Source organism: Porites lutea, chromosome 7 (assembly GCF_958299795.1).
Source record: "Porites lutea chromosome 7, jaPorLute2.1, whole genome shotgun sequence".
Classification (NCBI taxonomy): Eukaryota; Metazoa; Cnidaria; class Anthozoa; order Scleractinia; family Poritidae; genus Porites; species Porites lutea.
Window position 1 is genome coordinate 13,716,853 of NC_133207.1, and position 21,846 is coordinate 13,738,698.

The following is a 21,846-nucleotide window of genomic DNA, read 5'->3' on the forward strand; positions in this document are numbered from 1 at the left end:
TAGAACTGTTACGTGAAATCATCCACCAACCACAAGAGTTTATTAATGAAAAAGAATAAGGTAAATTGGATGCAATGTTGTAAGGCAAAGCAATGTGGAGAAAAAACTGTTGACCGAATCACTTCATTTTTTTCATTAAAAGCTTTGATCAGCATGTAATCTTTCCTTGCATTATTACCGCTTTTTCAAATAGAAATGTCATGGGAAAAGAAAAAATGATCACCACTGGTACAATGTCTTGACTTGAGACAAATTTGCCTCACTGACCATGCAATAACAAATGTATGGATCAAGGGCATTGTGAAAAATGATTATGCATCTTGCTTTAAGGGTTTATAAGAGGGCAGTGCACAAATGTATTATTAATGCCAACCTCTGCCTCCACAGATGTTTCCACGTCATCAGGATGAAACATATCCATTAATACCTAAAATGTACACAATATGAACAAATGTTACACGATGTTTGCACAGCTGTGCTCTTGAAGAGCCTAGTGGCCCCTGCAAGGTTTTAGCCAGAAGGGTGTCCAGCCATCCTTCATGTATGGACGCCCATTTTTGGAAGAAATATAAGGAAAATTCACTTAATCTCCAATAATTTTTTGGGAAAACATGCCTTCTGGATGGCCAGTTTTCAATGTCTGGCTAAAAGTCCGGGCCCCTAACAACTAATTTTTGACTTTAAAGAAGGACAGGATAATCTTAGTTTTTGCATCAAATTTTTATCATTAACACCTTTAATTTTATATGGTCAGAGCTATTGGGTCCCTAATTAGAAATGTGCTTACAGCACAACCTTAGTTTATTGTTATTAATATATTTCTTCAAAATCAAATACGACTGTCACATTGAATATTGACGCACATGTAATTATAATAATAATTGTTATTATAATAATAAGATATCAACATATCTCATTACAGAACTTAACAATAATATTGTCTCACAGCATTTACTGACAAAAAAAAATGTGTTGTCTTCATTACAAGGTATCAATTGCATTTTTAACAGGCCTTTTTAAAACATTTTATTGTAAATAAGGTGATGAGTATCATTTGCTTTTCCACACTATAATATAAAAACTTGTGTATACATGTACAATAAGAATTTGCTTAGAATTTAGGTTCAAAATCAAGGGTGCGGCTTATCTAGGAAAAAATCTCTTTTGGAAAGTGTAAAAATTATGTTACTGTAAAGGGCACAATGGACACCAATGATCATTCGCATCAGGAAGATAGAAGTAAATATTATCCATTCAGATGGTTTGAATATAATGTTCATAAATACATGAAGAGCATCTGCAGTTTCTGAAGAATTGTGATGTCCAATATCCTTCTGTAATGCAGATTGCAATACCTAAATCCTCAATAGATACTTTGATAACTTCAGAAAATGGCTTAAAAGTGAGCTAAATGGACAAAAAAGCAAACACACTAATGGAGCGTCATTGGTTTCAGAAATGAACATGGTGTAATGTGATTCTTGTGAAATATTTCACTTGTTGCCGTTGTTCTTCCCTAGCATGCTACCAAAATTTTCTCACAAATTTCATTACACGGAGTAATCTTGCTGACGTTTTTGGGCAAAGAATTGAAATTGATTTAAATTTAAGTATTTTACAAACAACATCACAGATTAGGTCTTCCTCAAAGTCCAATTATAGGGATCAGAATAGAAGATGTGCTTCTTGAAAATAATGTGTTTTTTTTATTTGTTTCCATTTGGTCATCAGTGAATGACAACTGCAATGTTCTGAATGACAATAACATTTATCCCATGACTGAGAACACAAGTCAAGATGTCCATTCAAATATCCTAACATGATGTTCAAACACTTTTGCAATTCTTTCAAATAACAATTTATATGAATCAACTATTCAAACAGTGAACCAAACCTTCAAAACAGTTTAATAATCAAGCTGTTCAAATGGTGAGTCAATTCGTTTCAACAGTCAGCCAAACATTTACTCAATCACACAAACCATTTGAACACTTCAGCTTATCATTATAATTATTATTTTTTTCAAATCACAGTTGAAAGTTAGGGGTAAGGCATAAAGAAACATTTTTATGGTAAATGAATTATTTTATAAATATAAAAGAGATCACTGCACTAGAATCAAGAAGGCACCATACATAAACAAACATAAACATAAAAAAAAATCGTACGAGACCTTGTCAGCGAATAAAGCCACCTTTATGTCCTGGCATGTGATTTCAACATGTCTGATGTTCTTAACATAATTGCCAGCCAGCTGTTAGGAATGAAAACAGGAAGCATGAGTGCGAGAATCTAATCGGACTCAAAGATCTCTCAGAGAGCAGACACTCTTTAAAACTGACAGCTTCTCTGTTAACAGCCTTGTAAAAAACCTGTCTAACCCCCAAGTGAGTTCCGATAAACTGCTTGATTCTCCTTATAAATTACTATATATTTTCTTTTGAAACAGTTGGAAAATTTGACATTAGAGCAAGAGCCACTTACATTGTAAAGGCTTATTTCATGCATCCCATCATTATTATTTATGGTGTTTACAGTTTTCATAGAAACTGAAACACTATGCAGGCATCTTGTATATTAGTCCATAATGTCCATAATAAAAGCGATAATTCCGACAACCAGATACAAAATACTGTTTGATTCAGTTTGCAAACAAGAGAGTCTATTACACTCTAGTCATTTCTTGTCATTTCCTCAATTTAATTTTTTTTTTTCTAGTCAAAAGAAAGTTTGCAAAAAAGGGGGTCATTGGCATGTTAAATAGCATGAAATTGAAGTGTGACCTGTTGCATCGAAAAAATTGTTTTTCTTGATGCAAGAAGTCACACTTCATTTTCTCTTTGACATTAGTCATCGGAGCGCTATAAGACATGAAGGTGGAGTGTAACTTAATGTGCCAGATACATAAGTGCCACCTCACGAATCAAAAATTTTTCCCCCTATGCAAGAAATCACACTTTATTTTCTTCAACAAAACAGGTTATGTTTCATGTATATATGACATAGCAAGCCAATAAAATCACAAGAGCAAAACAGACACACCAAAAACTGTAAACACCTGAATCCCATGGGCAGTCAGTTTCCACTATACATAGTTGTGTTTTCTATGAATGTTTGCATGTACATGTAAAAGTCTTTGATAAAGTGACTCTTTGGTACAACAACAAACCAAACATTTATCACACAGTAGTTGTAAAAATGTTGTGCTGAATGAACACAACTAACTTTACTTCCAGCAATTAGATGATTTTGACAACTTCTACTTTTTCACATGTTATAACTGGAGGGTCTGGTTTTGACCAGTCAACACACTTCCCTTCTTCGTCTATGATATTATAAACTGTTGCACTACAAGTCTCAGTGGGGGGGGATTGGGTCAATTATGTGCAGCTGGCCTCTTAGAAACTCTAACCCATTATCAAGGCTGTGCTCTAACGAAAATTAAAGGGAGCCCAGAGCTCTGAACCTGTGAAATCAAGGGTGCCCAGCATATGATTTGCACGAAAAAAGTAAGATTTTCTAGTACTGGGCTCTGCTAGAAGAAAATCAGTACCCCAGCTAGTAACTCTATAGAAAAATGCAACCTTGTTAAAGTCAATCCAGTCATAAGAATGTAATCCCATTTAAGGCCACATCTCCACTGGCCTTTTACAAAAAAGTACCCTCCACCCCCCATCAGCACCCCAATCCCCATCCCTGCCCAGAATCTGACAATAGATCCAGCAATCCCTACTATAAGTGCCGGGGCCCAGTTTTCAAAAGTCCCGATAACTGATGGGCCCAGAACATTTTTGTATCGGTTGTCAACAAAATTTCAGTACTGTAGTTTTGCTGATAATGTGACAAAACTATCACAGTTAACAAAACAAAATGGACTGGTTGGTTAGCTAAGCTTTGGCCCACACTCTAATTCTTTAAATGTTTATTTGAATAATTATTGTTTTGATCTGGGCCCAAAACGATACCAGGACTTTTGAGAAATGGGTGCCAGGTGAGCCTAGACCACAGTACAGTCAAAACAGAACCTGTTTCGCACAAAATTTCTTGTTACAAAAAAGTGCAGAAGGTATCAAATGTTTTCTGCACCTGTAACCTCCTCTCCCCTTACTCATATCTCATGACTAATATCTCATTACTAATTAGATAACTGGGGTTTCATGACAGATAGATTAGATTTGAACATTCAAAGGCTTCTTAAAAGCTTCTGTAGCTTATAAATCTGGCAATTTGATGAATCAGGCAAGCTTACCTTTAAGATATCAGCTGAAATATACTCCATTACTGCAACAATGTAAAGAGACACTTGAAACTCAACCCTGAATCCAAGAATATCCTGAAAAACAAATCATTGTGTTTCTTTACTATGTGCACACTGTACCAGCTGATGCTACTGCATGGGGGGAGGGAAGGGGTTAAGTTTAGTTTAAAGAGAAAATGGACAATATTTTGTCCTGTTTAAACATCCAAACGCATTTGAAATTTTAGACAAACCTCAAAAGAATGATAAAATTTGATTTTATTTGTACAAAGTCTTCCCCAGGGCAACAAAAAGTACAGCTGTAGTTAAAAATAATTCATTAGTCTATTTTTATCAATGCATCGTATATTTAATCAAGTGCTAGAATAAAAGCATGAAACATAGTGTTATACAGGAAAGGTAGTAAGAAATTTTGATGGTGATAAACTGGGTGGATATTTTTCTATAAACATTTAATATAGAGTGCAGTCTTAAGTAAATACACCAGAATTTGTAACATATTAAAATAGTGAACTGAAATGGCAATATGTATATAGCTCAATTAAAAACAATCTAAAAAGGAGAAAAACGAAAAACCGCATCTAATTTCCTCGATTGTAATATCTAGTGAGCATTTTATGGGAAAATTGACCGGTGTTCTTTAATGGCAAATTTAATTGTTTTACAACCGCAAGCCGGGTAACAACAGATGAAATAGACAATAAAAAGTACTTCAAACAGGTATACAAACTTAAGTGTACAGAAACAGAGAAAAACTTATTTTGTTGCGTACTTTGTAGGGTGTAAAATAATCACAGGATAAGCAGCCTTTGAGCAGGGTAAATTTGCGAAGTCATTAGACTTGTGATAGGTGACAGCTGCTTAGGATGAAAACAAAACCACTGTAAGACTCGGAATCGAAGTAATAAATCACCTTTACAATCAAAGGGTGCACTTTATCCGCAGGTAGCACAACTGGGCTTTTCTTCCTGCCCTTTTCGATGGCGGCTTGTGCGTCTCCAATGGCCCATTTATCGATCGGATGGGGGAATGTATTGATCACTCGTTCCTCGACATCAGCAACTGACCGAGGCTGGCCCGCACAGAGGTGATTCAGAAGTTGTATGATCAAAGATTCGATGTATTCTAGGGCGTCATCGTGAACCTTCAACGAGGGGTGAACCTGCGATTGGACCTAAACCGAATTTGAAAGATGGGATTAAAACAAAAAGTTTAAAACAGAAATCCCTTTCAGTGAATCACGCCTCCTCTTTAAGTTATAAATGGGATTGTGAGAATAATATATTCAGCAAAACTCTCCCATAAAAAACAATACCCGCTGATTTATAAACCTTCTTTTCAAACCATGAAATAAACAATCAATAGGGTGAAAAGAGAAAATAATCAATCGGAATTTCACCGTTTCTTCTCAGAAACAGGAATGCGATGGCTCAAATTTTCCTTTTAGCTAGCTTGAGCTTACCTTTCTAAGAGCGGGTACAAACATTCCCTTCCATTTTGCGATGTTCAAATTGTTTTCATACTCAGATATGGGCATGTTATTCCAGAGAAGTCACATATCATTCCAAACCACTGGTAAAAGAATCAGAATTCACAGCCATTTTTTTGAGATCCAGAAACTTGTGACATCAATCGTACGAACGCGCGTTCGAGGTACTTCCTCTGCGGATAACCTGATTTGCATCTACATTATTTGCCTGTCAGGCTATGTATGCAAAGATGATGATGTCAGGCTACGACGCTTTAACGCTTATTACCTACTTCGGCAGTTTGTGGGTTGTTTTACAAACGAAAGGAAGCTTGATCGGAAATATTACATCAAAACATTGGATTTGATTGTGCAGGGCATGCATTTCTCTGGACAAGTGCGCGCATCTATATTTGGCTTCATACGCTGACAGACTACATTGCAGGCAATTTTAGTTTCTTGTTTCATCATAGGCATTCTCCACTTCAGCCAAAAAATCGTGTAACTGAAAGATTCTCGGCTTAAATAATGTCTTCAGAAAAGTTTGAAGACCTCGAAGATGAACTAAAAACTCTACAAGAAGATATAAGTGGGAAAATAACCAACAAAATCCCAAGATTAACTGGAGGTAAGAGCGAGCAGCCACTTGTTTTAAGTTTATATTCAAGTATTTATCACATAAATGCTTTTTTTTGTATGTACCAGAGTTAAGGAAAAGTACAATACGGGAAGTGGAAAAAAAGATTGAAGATGCAAAACTAATTGTAAGTGTTGCCCCTAAAATAACTTAAGTTTGAACAGCCCAAAAAATGCGAACAGAAACCACCGTATTTTATTAGAGGTTAAAGATTGTTTAAGCTAAATTCAGCTCTTCTGTTATTTCCAGTTAGTTGTTACTATTGTTGATACCTTTTTTAAATCATTTTCCTATTTAAATTTATCATTTCTTTTGTGTTTACACTCCGACTTTGGATAAAGTTTATATCTGTCGTGTCACGTGAGCTCAGTAAAAGGTGATATCATAGTAAAATGATGGAGGAGGGATGATGTGGGTATAGATTTTACCTTGTCATTTATATTTTAGTGGAAGGGGCTGATAAAGCAAGTTCAGTTTTTCCAACCCTGTCTTATTTTATGAAATAAAAAAGTGATATCCTCACTTTTTGAGGGGGACGTGGGGGTTTACTTAATTGCGGTATTGGGCTTTTTTTCAAACGGTATTTCAGTAATTTTGATTTTAATGGGCGGTATTGTGGTATCATGTAGCCCTAGGGTATGCGGTTTTTTATCCTTCTGGCTGACGGTATTTGGTGAAAGAAGATCCTTCTCAGTATTGTGGTACCGTTCATTTGCATCCTCCTGTCTAATGCGAGTGAATATTTGGAAAACTTTACTTCAGACTTAACTGTAAATGATTACATAATTTGTGACAGTTAATATACAGAGGAATTGTCATTGGATCTAATGATCAGTCTTTTCGATCATTGCACCGATAAATTGGAGGTCTTCTCACGTTTTCTAGCAATGGCTGAGGTTGATTTCTTGTGCATACATGCTTGAGTTAAACAAACACGCGGATTGGATACAACTTTAAGTAAGCGTGACCAGTCATAAATGCGGTATCGGTATTTCGTCTATTCTCAACACAGTATTTTGGTATTTGCCAATTTTTCCTCCAATATTGGGTACCCCCCAATGTCCCCCTCCTTTTACACTGCATTCAGCACTGATTGCAGCAAAGTAAGCCTGTTTAGAAATTGCAGGCTCTGTATTGGAAATAAATAAAAATTATTAATATTAATTAAGTCTTTATTCTTCTTCAAATATCTTTGAATATCTTTTGATTTTGTTAGATTGAGGAGATGGAAGAAGAAGCCAGCTTTGCTCCTGGTGCTTACAGGAATTCCTTGATGTCCAAAGTACGAAACCACAGAAGAAATCTTGATCAACTCAGAAGGGATCTGGTAAGATTAAATTGTTTAAAAATTGATTAAATTGTTTAAAAAAAAAAAAAAAAAAAAAAGATTAAATTGTTTAAATAGTAATATTGTTTCTGTTGTTGATATGAAGAACATTTTGCAGATTTTGTATCATTTTTGTTTTTTCAATTAAGGCAAAACCAAGTGGGCAAGTAAATGTGTCATTTGGAAGAGAAGAACTTTTTGATTCAGATCCTATGGTAAGCTAATATTATTAACCCCTGCACAGTTAACATGAAATTTTCAAATATCAGATTGTGTTCCAAAAAGAAGTTTAAGAATGAAATTCCCATGCTAAATTTTATAGAGCTCAAGTGCTAAACTGATACAAACATTGCACTAGTTGTTATGTGGCTAAATGTAATTAAAGCATAGTTAACCCATTCACTCCTGGAGATTTTGCCGAAAAACGCGTTTTGAAGTTAGTCGAGTGGTTTTCTGGTCACTGTCATGCTATAAAGAGCTAAAACTTACCACAAACCGCTTTACAGATCGTACCCTTGATGGCCTTCTGATCCAGATGCAAAATATCAGCTTGCGAACTTCGGGCATGCGCAGAAAGCAAAATTTCGACATAGTTTTTGGGTTTAAAAGTGACACAGCAGTCTTGACTTTTACTTTTCACCTTCTCTCCTCCCCTCTTTTTTCGCTTTTCTTGCCTCATTTTTTTTTCTCTTGCTGGGCATTTAGTAGGCTTCATTTTGGTGGGAATAGTTTTTCGGAAAGCTTTTAGGATCTTAGGATTAGGTGAAAGGAAAGGTAGGTGGGCAATGGAACAAGATTTTCATGGAGATTTTCAGGTCAATGTTACATGGTTTTTTGCCTCTTTCTCCGGTTTCCTTGACTGAATTGTGCTCATTCTGGTATGGTTTGAAAGATCTCTTCACTCTGCACAAGTTAGCGGGCAAAGTTGTCCTTGACCGTTAAAACTGATGACGTCACAAAGGGTAGAAAGGACGTGGATCCGCACGGGCGGTTACGGGCGGTTCAGGGGCGAATGGGTTAAACATGAGACAGTGCTGGATAGCAGTCTCCATCTTTTATTACCTATGTAGGGCAGTCTTTGGGAATTTGCAGGGCTCTAGTCATTTTACAGCACTTTCATTGAGGTCAATCATTTCACTCATATTGCCCTCAGTTGTCAGTCACTTCAGTTGGTTTTGCTTCCTCCCCTTCCCTCTGCAGCTGGATGTCCCTTGGTAAGTCTCTACAAAAATCTCCACTGAGATTTTCAGTGTAACAGTGCATGGTGGTTGCCACTCACAGGGTTATCAAACGATGTGAAGTCACATGGTTGAAAAATACATATATTAAATTGAGCATTAACAAGTCACACCCATAAGTTGGACAATATTGCCATTAGAATATATGACTTGAAAAATCTCAGCAAAAATTATTTTAAATGTTATTGTTATTCTAAACTAACTAATAATTCATTTCAGAAACGCTTTTAAATTTGTACAAGAAACTAATTTACTTCTATGGCATTATTTCATTAGGCTCCGCAGAGAAACAAAGTGATGCGTGGAACTGAGACTTTAAACAGAGCCTCAGAAAGTATTGCAAGATCTACCAGAGTTGCTGTAGAGACTGGTAAGTTTATTAACACATAGATTCAGGGCTGTAGTCTAGCTGGGCACCCGTGATTTCACACGCTCAGAGCACTGGGCTTCCTTCAATTTTCCTTAGTGCACAGCGTTGAGATCAAATACTCTTGACTGTTTACAAGCAGTCATTACAGCTGCTAAAGGAGGATCAAGAAGATATCCATGAGCCTACCTCTCCCAACTGTGGTACCCTGGACCAATACCAGACCGTAGCATTGTGGCATTGCCCTACTTTTTTGGGAAATGCGGCACCATATATAATTAGCCCAAGAGGCTCCAAGGGCACCAAGAAGGAAAAAAAAACATATGACAAAACATATGTAAGCATCCATACACATAGATACATGTCCCTATAATACACAGCTGTAAGCCAAAATTTAATTGGTTATTGCATCTTTAGAAAACACACGTCATTACCTAATACTCAGACCTGTGAAAACATTGAGTTAACTGTATCTAAAAATTGTGACCTGCTTTTCTCCCTCAGCTTAGCTTCTCTATGGGTCCTGTGGACCCCAGTGTACAAAGTCCTGGTAAGAACACTGGGCATCAAACTGTAGGCCCTTTCTCACAACCCTTGCACGTATTATAAATTCTGTGGGACCTTAAAGAACCAACGCACTTTTCATCAACAGTACATGTATGAGATGCAGTATCTGATGTGCTGGTGCAGGGCTTGAAATAACAGACAGTCAACAGCCAATGTCTGGACTGATTGGGGAGTTGACCGGTCAACCTTTCATATTGCCGGTCATGTTGACGGGTCAATTAGATCATATTGAAAATAAAATAAATTAAAATTTCCACGCTGTTCAGTTATTTCAGTTGTTATCAGTATAATATAGCAAGTCAGTGTATTGCGGAACTTTAAACTGAAATTCTGGGTGAAATGCAACTAGAAGGGTGTTTAGAATTTGCACATTGAAACAGACATCAGGGTTCATGCACCTGCAGAAAACTGAAATAATTATAATTGGAGGTGCCAGGCAAATTGCATTTGTATGATAATGATATTTAATGTGTTACAGGTTAGTGTTACAGTCAGTGTTTCTATGAAATAAATACACATAATAAGCGTAGTTTCATTTCTCCACTGTAATATATTTTTATTGTTGAGAATGAGTGCTTTAAAGTGCGATTTTAGCTCTAAGCAACGACTTTTTTGAAAATATGTAACGCTAGTTTTGATTCATGAGACCCTGTTTTAAGAGTTATTTATCTTATAAATTTGCCTGGCCAGAAACAATGTGTGACCAAGCTAAAACGATTTTGGCCAGTTATCGTGTCCAGAGACTCCCCAAAAAAAATATTTCAAGCCCTGTGGTGTATCTCTGATTCACTCTCACATTTAGGGGGCATCACCATTGCTTTTAATAATAATGTAAACTGAACCATAAGCAGTCTGGCAAAAGTCCCCCAACCAGTGTTTGTAAAGTATCCCTGAAAAGCCCTGAAGGGAGTGAATAATAAGATATTTACTGAATTGACAATTATTTTTACAATTTTCAAAGGCTTTCCGTTATTTTACATTGTTTTTGCTGATCTACATTGACGTATTTTTTATAGAACAAATTGGTGGTGAAATAATTGAAGAGTTAGGTGATCAACGAGAGGCACTAGAGAGAACAAGAGATAGGGTGAAGACAATCTCAAATTTACATTCATGGCTTTTACAACTATAAAATTATCACATACCTTATTGCTTAATGTACATATTATTGTTTATTTTTTCTGTAGCTCAAAGATGTTGATCAAGGCCTGGGTAAAAGCAAGAGAATTTTAAATAGTATGGCTATCAGGTAACATAAAACAAAAAACCTTCTCAATTGATATTATTTCTGCTAGTATCTATTAAAGAGTGCTACTCTAAAAGAGAGTAAGAGTGCTCACCAAAACTCAGAACTGGCCAGTGGAACTGGTCATTTCAAAAATAAGGTCTTTTCTCATTTTCATGAAAAACCTGTCTCTGCAGTACATATTGTCAAGGAACAGGCTTTTTCGGTGGGGCCGTCTTAAAATATAATGGCTTAGTTGTTGTCATTGTTGCTAAGATCACCCCTTTAAGGAAATTTGAAGGAGCTCATTAGAACAAAAGCTAGGAAGCTAGAAGCCCACTAGAAAGAACATATGCAGTATTATTTCAAAGGGTTTGAATGACTGATGGAAGGGAAAAGTTATCTTAGTGTCGAGAGGGTCATGATTCCTCAGAAAATTCTACTTGAAGTTTTATTCCTCTTAAATGTCATTTCCGCCATTCTGGCCCTGTAGAGTGTCAAGTCGCTTGCACGTGGCACTAGTTTATTTGCTTCATTCCAAACAAAAGAGACTTATACTCACAGTCTGCCTATTAATATTTTTATGATATTGCAATATTTTTATTAGAGATTTCTCAGCTTAGACAGTTCTACTGAAATCCCTTGAACACCTCTAGATCTACCACAGGCCAAGTGTGTGAAAGGCCAGAAAAATATATTGTCAACTCTCAGTCTTAGATGGACACTGTGGGGATCAGCAATAGGGCTCTGTTAACCCTTCAAGTCACAAGAATGACTAATGTCAATTTTTCTTCTTACATTTTCAATACATCAGAATTTATTAAATGATCAATCCCACAACTAACAATTGTTATTCTCTAAGAAGATGTATGGAAAAATCAGTCTGGAGAATTTGTATGACTCTGTGATATAAGGGCTTAAAGAAACGGTTATCAGTGTATTGTTGGTTGCCCCATAGTGATGTCAAGGAAGATAACTGAATTACGAAAATAATGGCAGGGAACAACACTAGATACATGTATCCATATTTCAGGGAGATGTTATCCTGGCAGGAATAGCTCAGTTGGTAGAGTAGAGTAGGTTGCGGGTTTGATTCCTGGGACGGAACCAGTACTCAGGGTCTTACATTTGTAAAATAACTGGGAAATTGGGAAATGAAAGAACTGCCTTTGCCCTGCAAATGGATAGACCTTCCAGCTTCGTGTGCCTCTGGAATTACTTCCGTGCTATTACATTGGCACTCAAATACAGGACTTTTTTTGTTTGCCTTTCAAAGCATTTTGTTGGGTGTCCCAGGCCACTGGACTCCCGTTAGGCAAAATCCTTTCAACAAGTCGTACTTTTAATTTATTTTGTTGGTTGTATATGATGTGGTTCTACCTGTATTTTATCCTTAGTTTAAATTTTATTTTCTTTTGTTTTTGGATATTATAATAATAATAATAAATTTCTTTATTTCGCCCATTAAAATACATAACAAACGTTACAAAGAGTAAAAGTATACAAACCATGAAAATCGCACAGATCATTTACAATTATTATATAAAACCTGATAAAACATTGGATATCTATATTGTTAAATTGCCAAGTTGTATTGAAACCTTATTCTATTAAAATAGCAATTCTTAAAACGTTCTGTATTAATCTGTGGTAATTGACTTGTTTGTGATGTTAACTTCTTAGATGACTCTTTGACTTTCGGCAAAAGGGCATATTTATAATGGATGGTTAACATTGTTCTTAATTTTGGTGAACAACCTGCGGTCACACTTCTCTAAAAGGTCATAGATATTAATTAACTCAGAAGAGTAACGTCGCTTATTGCTTATGGTCATGTAAGATAATGATTTTGAAACAAAATAAAACAAAATATATATTTATGCCACGGATAAAATTGAACCACAACATAAACACGTAAGCCTGTATCTTTGACCAAACAGCTGGATATTGGCCTAGTTTTTATGGGCCAAGACTTAGTCAAGGTCCTTTGAAATGCAAAAGAATAACAAGGACACTGTTCAGCCATCTTGACTGAACAAGCTTGGTTGAAATGAAAGATTTATTGTATGGCCAGAACAAAGATTAATCTTTTCTTGTGGAAGTAAGCAGGAAATTGTTCAATCATTATATGTTTACATGTATGTGACTGATCCTAAACTATTTTGGTTTTCTTTTTATTTCAGGATTGCAACAAACAAGTTGATATTGCTTTGCATTATCTTGGTAGAGTTGGCCATCTTGGCTGCTGTAGTATATTTAAGGTTTTTTAAGAAATCAAAGTCGAAAAAAAAGAGTTAGTTAACTCAAAGTTCTTTTGATTATCTTGCAGTGTCATGTGCTACATCATTTACCACTCAATAAAGCTTCATTTAAGTTTTTGACCATATTTTTTTAGCAAACTTTCTGGTGGCCTTGCAAAGAATTCTTCTATGTGGTCATGATGAAACACATGAACTGTTGAAGTTAAAATAAGTAATTTTGTAGCTTGAACTCAGCATAATTAGAAAAAAGATCTCACAGGGGTTAAAAATGAAAAAACTGAATTGCAGTTTGCCCTCCAGACAAGTACCTTTAAGATTTTCTCACTTTATGATTTAGATTTAGATGATTTGCCTGGATCATTGGTCATTGGGCAAAGGAGAATGTAAAGATGCTTGCCCAGCGGGAAAATCTACTCTTCCCATATAACTGTGTAGAACTTTTTTCAAGCCCTGATTTCAGATAAGATAGTCTCACTGTGGTAGATCTTTTGTTTGTCAGATAAATAATAAATTTGTTATGGCAATTTCTATAAATGGCCTATTGCTATAGCTGATACAAAAAGCTCACCAAGAGGGAAATGTAACTCAAATTTAGAAGATTTGTCTTGTTTTTTATGATGTTAAGCCATAATTTAATCAGAGGCGGATCCAGGGAAAGGAGCCTGCCCCCCCCCCCCCCACCTATTTTTAGACCAAACTGAGGCCAGAAGAGCTAAAAAAAAATTTTGGGAGACCCCTCCCCCCCCCTTATCTAAGGATCTGGATGACCGCCCCCTGCTTATCTCAAGGTCTGGATTCGGCACTGTTCAATAGCCCTGAAAATTGTTTCTAAGCAAATATTGTTTCTTTCCTTGAACACTGTCAGGGCTCAAGATCTTTAAAAAAATTAAGATATCCAATTTAGGAAGTTAATTATTGCTCTAATGAAGTCATTCAAAAGCAGCTGATCATCATTTTTATCAGACAGGTTTTTTTCTGCATTGTTCATATTGTCTTTTTTTGTTTGTTTTTCCAAAGTAATAATATGTAATTTACATTCATGTCAATTAATATCTCCATAATTTAATATGTGCAATGAGCTTGCATATATTATTACAATACCCAAGTCATTAATATTACTATAAAATGACCCAGACATAATTTTTCTTACAGGTCAGGGCATGCTTGTTTTAGGCATGTTTCATGGAAATATATCAGGTTTTCACCATCAAATTTACTTGTACCTTTTGGAATGAGGTCATGCTAGTGCAAAACCTTTCATGTAAAAAAAATGAGTCTCATTGAAATATTATAATGGTAAATTTTTTTTTTATATCAAAGATTTTGCACGTATCCTTGTTTTGAAAAAATATGCGTGAGGCAACTCACAAATAATCTTTTTTGGTATCACAAAAGTAAGTAATAATAATGAAATTGACAGTTCACAGTTAGAGAAAATAGAGGTATTATAACCAAGAAAAATTAATGTGGCAAAATAAAAGAGGTTGTTTTTGATGGCTATTTTGTATTTAGCAACCGGACTGTGACATTTTGGGCAAACATTAGTATGAAAAACTTGGAAAGAAAAATTATGTGAATCCCCAACAAAAGTCAAACCTGGTATTACCTTCCATGGCCTCCACTGGGGATTCACAGAGTTTTTCTTTTCAAGTTTTTTACACTAATGTTTGCCCAAAAATAGACTAGAGAACATTTCTTCAGATATAAACCTATTGATTTTTTATTTACTAACTTAGACTGCAAAACATTACTAAAATATGATGTAGCATACATTTAATTGTATTGATCAACACAGATATACAGGTTGTGTCATTATGACAAAATGAACAACTTCCTCATCAGTTTGAACTCAACCATTATATACCATAATCACACATTTGACAGGAAACTAAGGGTATTTGATTGACAAGCACATTCCAACAGTGCTTCTTTCCTTGGGTGGGATTTATTTGCAACATGCTGATGACAATATCGCAAACCTTGAAGTAAATGCAGAGTGTTTTCATTTTTATCATATTTTTTCTCACTTGAATGTGAACAAAAGTAGGTTGCATGTTATGAAAAGTGTTTCCAGAATTCTTGCAACTATGAAATCACTACCCGTTTTCCTTTCTTGGGTTTTTATGATGATGACCAATAATTATTTATCTCTTATTTACCAAGCTGAACCTTTTGTAAGAAGGTGAGACTGCCATAATAAATATCTGCCCTAAAACCTGTGGTCAAACTGGAAAATCATATTTTTAAAAAACAAGTTACATTTGATCATTACATTGAAAAGCAAAGAGTTGCAGAATTTTTTCAAGTAATTCCATTAGCTTTATTTATGGTGGGACGGGGATATTATTTATTTGATGAAAACATCATCACCTTATATCACATCCCTCTGCAAGAACCAGTAAAAGAAACAAAACGGAGCAAGAAAACTCTGATCGAGTGGTGTATTGTGCTCATTGGTTTCTTTACCTTTTACAATTACCTTTGTTCTGGTTCCTACAAAAAGCCAAAAAGAAAGGGCCCATTATGCTCCAAACTAAGTTCAAAAATTCTTGAGAATTAAAAAGCTAGCTCATGATCTATCATGGTTTTCTGTGAAGAGTAATAATTTACAAAATGTCAGTGCTGAACAGAAGGATTCAAGCCAGAAATCTGATGCTCATTTTTGAATTCATATCTACATTTTCCAGTACCTAGAAGGTCAAAAAGACAACAAAAATTAGCAATTTTTTTAACACCATATTGCTGAATTTACTGGAGTCAAAATTTTTTCCCATTAGAGATCTTCAAAGAAGCAATGGCTGTTTAAAAAGGTTTTACTAAAAAGTTTAAGTACATGTTAGTCACTTGAACCTAGGAATTAGCAAAAAAGTGCAAAATCATTCAATTTATTCGATTCATGTATCTTGTGTGATTAACAAAGGTTTGCATATTTCATCTTGTTCAATGTCAAGTTTAAAGTGAGGATAGACTAATGATGGCAACACAATAACAATGAGCAAGGACTCTGATATGTCAATTGATATTGGGATTTGAAAGAGCGATATGGATCTCCAGATGGCCTAGACATATCAATGGACGGAGTGGATTTTCCACTATTTCGAAACTTTAATATTTTCACCGAAAGCATATTAGTTTTGTTGAGCTTGTTACAGTTATGAGAAAAAAACGCCTATCTTTTTTAAATGCTTCCTGTCTATTGTAAACACCCCCTCTTGGACCCCTAAAAATTAATTAAATAGATGCCCTGAGCATTTGGTAGGTCATGGACAGTGAGGGTGGAGAGGGGAAAAGGAGGACAATGTTAACACGTCAATAGACAGAGAGAACTGGAACATTGACTTCCACACTGCGTGATCCTTAAAATCATCATTATTAATCTGTTTGAACAATAATTAAACAATAAGCCGCATTTACTTACTCTCTTCAGTTCTTCAAATGAAATTGCACCATCCTTGTCAATGTCGGCATCACTTATTGCACGATCAGCAATTCCACCAAGTTGTTCATCACTAATGTTCATTCCTACCATCATATGAAGAACCTACAAACAAAAGGATAATTAACCCATTCGCCCCTGAACCACGCGTAACCGCCCGTGCGGATCCAGGTCCTTTCTACCCTTTGTGACGTCATCAGTTTTAACGGTCAAGGACAACTTTCTTCGCTAACTTGTGCAGAGTGAAGAGATCTTTCAAACCATACCAGAATGAGCAAAATTCAGTCAAGGACACCGGAGAAAGAAGCAAAAAACCACGTCACATGGACCTGAAAATCTCCATGAAAATCTTGTTCCATTGCCCACCTACCTTTCCTTTCACCTAATCCTAAGATCCTAAAAGCTTTCCTAAAAACTATTCCCACCAAAATGAAGCCTACTAAATGCCCAGCAAGAGAAAAAAAAATGAGGCAAGAAAAGCGAAGAAAGAAGGGAGGAGAGAAAGCGAAAAGTAAAAGTCAAGACCGCTGTGTCACTTTTAAAACCAAAAACTATCTCGAAATTTTGCTTTCTGCGCATGCCCGAACTTCGCAAGCTGATATTTTCCATCTGGATCAGAAGGCTGCGAAGTGTACGACCTGTAAACCGGTTTGTGGTAAGTTTTAGCTCTTTATAGCACGACAGTGACCAGAAAACCACTCAACTAGCTTCAAAACGCGTTTTTCGGAAAAATCTCCAGGAGCGAATGGGTTAACATGGTTAACAATAATACCAGTTCATAAAAATTAAATTTCGCCATTTTGAAGACCACTGGCTAGCCAATGCTTCGATGCTCACTACCAAGCGTTTGTAAGCCTCAAATTATTGATATAGTTTGTAGCTTAGAGCATGCAGTCGATATTTGAGAATGTATTAATGACAACAAAAACTTATCTAATAATAATTTTGTAACATTTGATTTTGTTTCAAAATAGCTGCCACAAACTTTGTAGCAAAAAAAAAAAATTAAAAAGCATCAAACATTAATTTTGGTTTCCTATTTCTTAAAGCAGAGCTCGAAAAAAGACCCTCCGGAAGTCCAAGACAAGTAGCGCTGGGAAAGTAACTTGTAGAACACACTTGCTCAATGCATGGGTAAGGTTTCGACAAGTTATCCTCTTACAAAATCATTAACAAAGAAGAGCACGAAGTGTCAGTAGGCGAGCAAAATACGAGAGCTGCTTGCCCAAAGAACAAGCTTGAATTCAAGTTTTTTGAGCCCTGTTAAAGGAATTTTGGACATAAATTCCATAATTAAGAAATGAAACTGAACAGCTCTCTCAAAAACTTGTTGACCAACAGAAGTTTAACAGAGCCATTGTTCACTTTACCTAACTGAGACTGCTATTTTCATACCAAATTAACCTTTGTGAGCTTTCTTGAGATGATACTTTTTCTTGTGGGGAAAAACAGGCAATTGTATAAAGCTTGCAAGATAGATCAAGATATCTTATCAAATGTGTGATTTGGTCTGCCTGTGTTACCAAGTCATAAGTCATAATAATAATTGTACCAGTTATTGACGTACCTGCATCAAGTCATCCTTTGATATTTTTCCATCATTGTCCAAATCATAGATTTTAAAGGCAACTGTAGCAAAGTTAAGCACGATATTATTAAGAGGCTGGCAAGAAATGTTGTTTTCTAAATCTTCAAAATTGTGTAGAATGTAATCATGAATTCTACTTACACTGCATCTTTTTTTCTCTACTATTCAAGGGATTTTCCGTGGCAGAATCAATAGGTCTGAAGTGAGCTAAAGTCCTAACAAACTGTCTGAAGTTGCATGTCTCTTCATCTCTTTCCCTAATAAACCAAAGCAATTAATATTATTTACATGTACATTTATGGCTACATAGTTTTTTTTTGCAAGCCTTTGGCAAGGTTCATAAATTCATCAGAATTATTTTGTGTCATTTATATGTAAACCTCTTAGCACAGTAGTTACCCTAGTAGTGCCCTCTAAATATGTATTGTCAATGCTCTAGTAAGCAACCACGGCATTAATTCAAAGAAGTGGTCACAACAAAAACTTGTCACTTGCACAACGGTGCTCTCGTAACCAAACTGACACTGAATGATAGAGAAAGGTTGCTCAAAGAACTATTCTACACCATGCCTTTATAACAGTAACACTCTTTGACTTTTTCTAAATGTAGATTTGTCTTGGGCTAAAAAAGCAAATTACTTCAATAGACTGGTCCCACTCTTACTTCTTTTTTAATATATTTTTCATTCTGTTGTTGGAAGTCATCCTCCTAAGTAGTTAAAATTATTTTCCTCAATCAGACATAACAATGGTTTGTTAGTAAGGAAGACTGACTTACTGACTGTCTTCGTTCATAAAGAATGCATCTATGATTCTGTCACCGATTGGATTGATGGCCAGCTCTGGTATGGAGATAAAATCTCTGCGGCTGATAAGTAAAACAAATAAAGATTTGTGAGATCAAAGCTTATGCCTCTTAAAAGGGATTATATATAATGGCCTTATAAAAAGAGAAGTGATCATGAAGACCTTCTCACCAATAAAAGATGCTAATTAACAAATGTTAATGAAGAGAAACAAACTGGGCAATAACTTGAATAATAATCTTGAACCTTAACTCATAATTTAGATGAGTTGTTTTTCGGAGAAGATGAATGAGACCTTAGTTTAATTTCCCCCTCAAATTCACACACTCTGCAAGCAGTGCCTCTTTTACCTTAACAGAGGGGGCAAAACAAGATCTGCCATAAACTTGCACATACTTAGAAGCCACTACAGACAACTGGGTTGGAGATACTCCCTATAATGGCCTATACGGGGAGGCTCCGCCCAAAAGGGGTAACTTTTTCAGGCTTTAGGTATTTGAAAGAGTAGGGATTTTTCACTCGTTGAGGTACATGAAAGGGTGGGAAAAACTGTCATTTCAGTCTGTAAAAAGGCCCAAAAGGGCTAACAATTGTATCTATGGCTGTGAAAAGTCAAGAAAATGTTCTGACTTTTTATTTATTCCTCTTTAAAAGACAGTGCAATTACAGCAATTAAAAAAGATGCAAAGTTCAAAACTAGAACTGGGTACCATTTTTTCAGTAGAACGGACAATTTTCAGTAACCATGGACTACTACGAGTTGTAGCAGGATGGGAAAATGTTGGATCCTGAAGTTAAGAGGAAATGCAAGAAAGATAAGAGGAAATCTGTAATTTAATAATGCCTTTTTTCATATTTTTGTCCTGCCTAGATTAGCGCTATTGCTATTTGCAAGGCATAAAGTACTGTAAGTTTTATGGATCTAATATTCTTAAATAAAATACATTGTTGTTGTTGTTGTTGTTTCAGCAAAAGGTATACGAAACGGATACCGTTACTGTCAAAAATGATATAAAGGGGTAGGGGCTGGATCCTGAGGCAGAGCTGCCCTGTATAAAACTCTGTTGATTACATCACCCTAAAAACCCCCACCCACCTCCCCCCTCCTCCTGGCTACAGACCCAACTGTTAGGCTTTGAAAACTTTTTGGTACAATGTAAACTGAGCTTGCTGAATAAAGGGAAAACGCCAAACCACCCTTACTTCTTTATAAGATTCTTATCTTTGACACTCATATCTTTCTGCTCCATTTCCTGTTAAAAGCACAAACATGGAGCACTTTGATTCTCATCAAAAGAAAGGAGCTAATTTTTGCCAAATGGAACAAAAAACACTTTATTGCAGTGTCAATCATTTCTTTAGCACGAAAGTACTAATTGGGGACAGTATTTTAACATCTCCTAATAGAGACAGGACTGCCATTGTTGTGTAATCATATGAGTGACATGAAGGTCTAGCCATCTGCATGGAAGTACCTTCATTTCTAAGTGATTTTAAGACCCCGAGTATTGGTCTGGTGGTTCCAGGAATCGAACCTGCAACCTCCTGCTCTACAGTCAAGCACTTTACCAACAGAGCTCATCCTGCCGCAGATTAACAGAACCATGTTTCAGAAAATCAATGAACCAAGTTTCAGGAAAGCATGGACAAACCAAAACACTGGGGGTGAACTCTTTGTGGGGCTAAACCACTAACGTCCTGTTGAAATGGGCATGCCTCCCAAACGACTGGGATGAATTATTTTTGCCCTCTGTTCTTAAAATCCATTTTTGCTGCACTTTAGGGCTTGTGAAATTAGGCATTTTTGGCAACTTGTGTTGCAACAAAATTGCTAGACAAGTTGCCAAAAAAATTATTAATTAATTTCTATAATTTTTACCTCAGAGTGCCCTTTGTCGCCTTGTCAAGACTTGAAAATCTGCAATAAAGTCTTCTTATTTGATTTGGAGAAACTGAAAAACAAAAACAAAAAGGAACACATTTAACGAAAAGGTCAGAGAGAAAAAATAAAGTTTTACCGAAGAGTCGACCTCGCCGGCTGGGCAATACAAAAATGAAAAAGCCAATCAAATATACTTACAGCCAGTCTCGTTTTGTAGCTCTTCTATGTCTTCCTCTTGTAAAAGAGTAGAGGATTTTAAACCCATGTTTGGTATTTACCTTTTACAATAAAAAAAAGAAGCCTTCACTACAGTATTGAGAACATTTCACCATAAAACCGAACTCTGATATTTTTACCGAAGGTCAACCGAGCCGTGCTTTGTAACCGAGCTTTTGATTACGCACGGGAAAGAGAACAGTGCCTTACTCTCCACCAGTGGGTAGGGGTTTTATTTGTAGCGTTGAAAAGACCAAACCTGATGAAAAACATTGATGTTGGCCGATCAAATATTGTAACTTCCATCTCGTCATCATTGTATGCAACTGCTTGACAGTTATTTTCACTTTCATAATTTTTTTTTTGTTATTTTTAGCGGGTGACAGCCAAGGACGCTCACTCCATTTTGTAATTATGTTATTTTTCGGCCTTGGGGTTTATATAGATATGTACGTGTAGATTTTTGTGCCCTGTATTGGTTTCATAGTTTGGGACAGATTAATAATTAAACTATAACTGTTTTTGAAACATGGAGGTAGGAATACACTTTATGCAGTTTACAAGAACGAG

General features: G+C 35.9%; 3 protein-coding genes across 5 annotated transcripts in view; 1 reads left to right on the forward strand and 2 right to left on the reverse strand.

The window, feature by feature from the left end:
- The window catches only part of LOC140944003 (son of sevenless homolog 1-like), a 31,357-nt gene extending 25,269 nt beyond the window's left edge, over positions 1-6,088 (reverse strand). For all 3 annotated transcript variants that reach the window (XM_073393110.1, XM_073393111.1, XM_073393109.1), the window contains exons 1-5: positions 5,721-6,088; positions 5,172-5,432; positions 4,250-4,333; positions 2,174-2,254; positions 374-427 (exon numbers count right to left, since the gene is read on the reverse strand). In XM_073393110.1, the coding sequence (XP_073249211.1) occupies positions 374-427; positions 2,174-2,254; positions 4,250-4,333; positions 5,172-5,432; positions 5,721-5,795 (555 nt within the window). In that variant the 5' untranslated portion in view covers positions 5,796-6,088. The remainder of the gene's footprint in view (positions 1-373; positions 428-2,173; positions 2,255-4,249; positions 4,334-5,171; positions 5,433-5,720) is intronic.
- A 60-nt stretch (positions 6,089-6,148) lies between these two features.
- On the forward strand, positions 6,149-14,842 carry LOC140944004 (vesicle transport through interaction with t-SNAREs homolog 1B-like). The gene is made up of 8 exons (XM_073393112.1): positions 6,149-6,354; positions 6,432-6,490; positions 7,580-7,690; positions 7,840-7,905; positions 9,205-9,298; positions 10,879-10,949; positions 11,050-11,111; positions 13,271-14,842. The coding sequence occupies exons 1-8, from the start codon at positions 6,255-6,257 to the stop codon at positions 13,383-13,385; spliced, it is 678 nt and encodes a 225-aa protein (XP_073249213.1). The 5' UTR covers positions 6,149-6,254; the 3' UTR covers positions 13,386-14,842.
- A 262-nt stretch (positions 14,843-15,104) lies between these two features.
- Positions 15,105-21,428, reverse strand: LOC140944005 (calcineurin B homologous protein 1-like). Its single transcript, XM_073393113.1, has 7 exons — positions 21,259-21,428; positions 21,058-21,130; positions 19,151-19,240; positions 18,514-18,629; positions 18,352-18,413; positions 16,767-16,889; positions 15,105-16,038 (listed from the first exon to the last, which is right to left on the reverse strand). The coding sequence occupies exons 1-7, from the start codon at positions 21,323-21,325 to the stop codon at positions 15,985-15,987; spliced, it is 585 nt and encodes a 194-aa protein (XP_073249214.1). The 5' UTR covers positions 21,326-21,428; the 3' UTR covers positions 15,105-15,984.
- Positions 21,429-21,846: the final 418 nt, after the last annotated feature.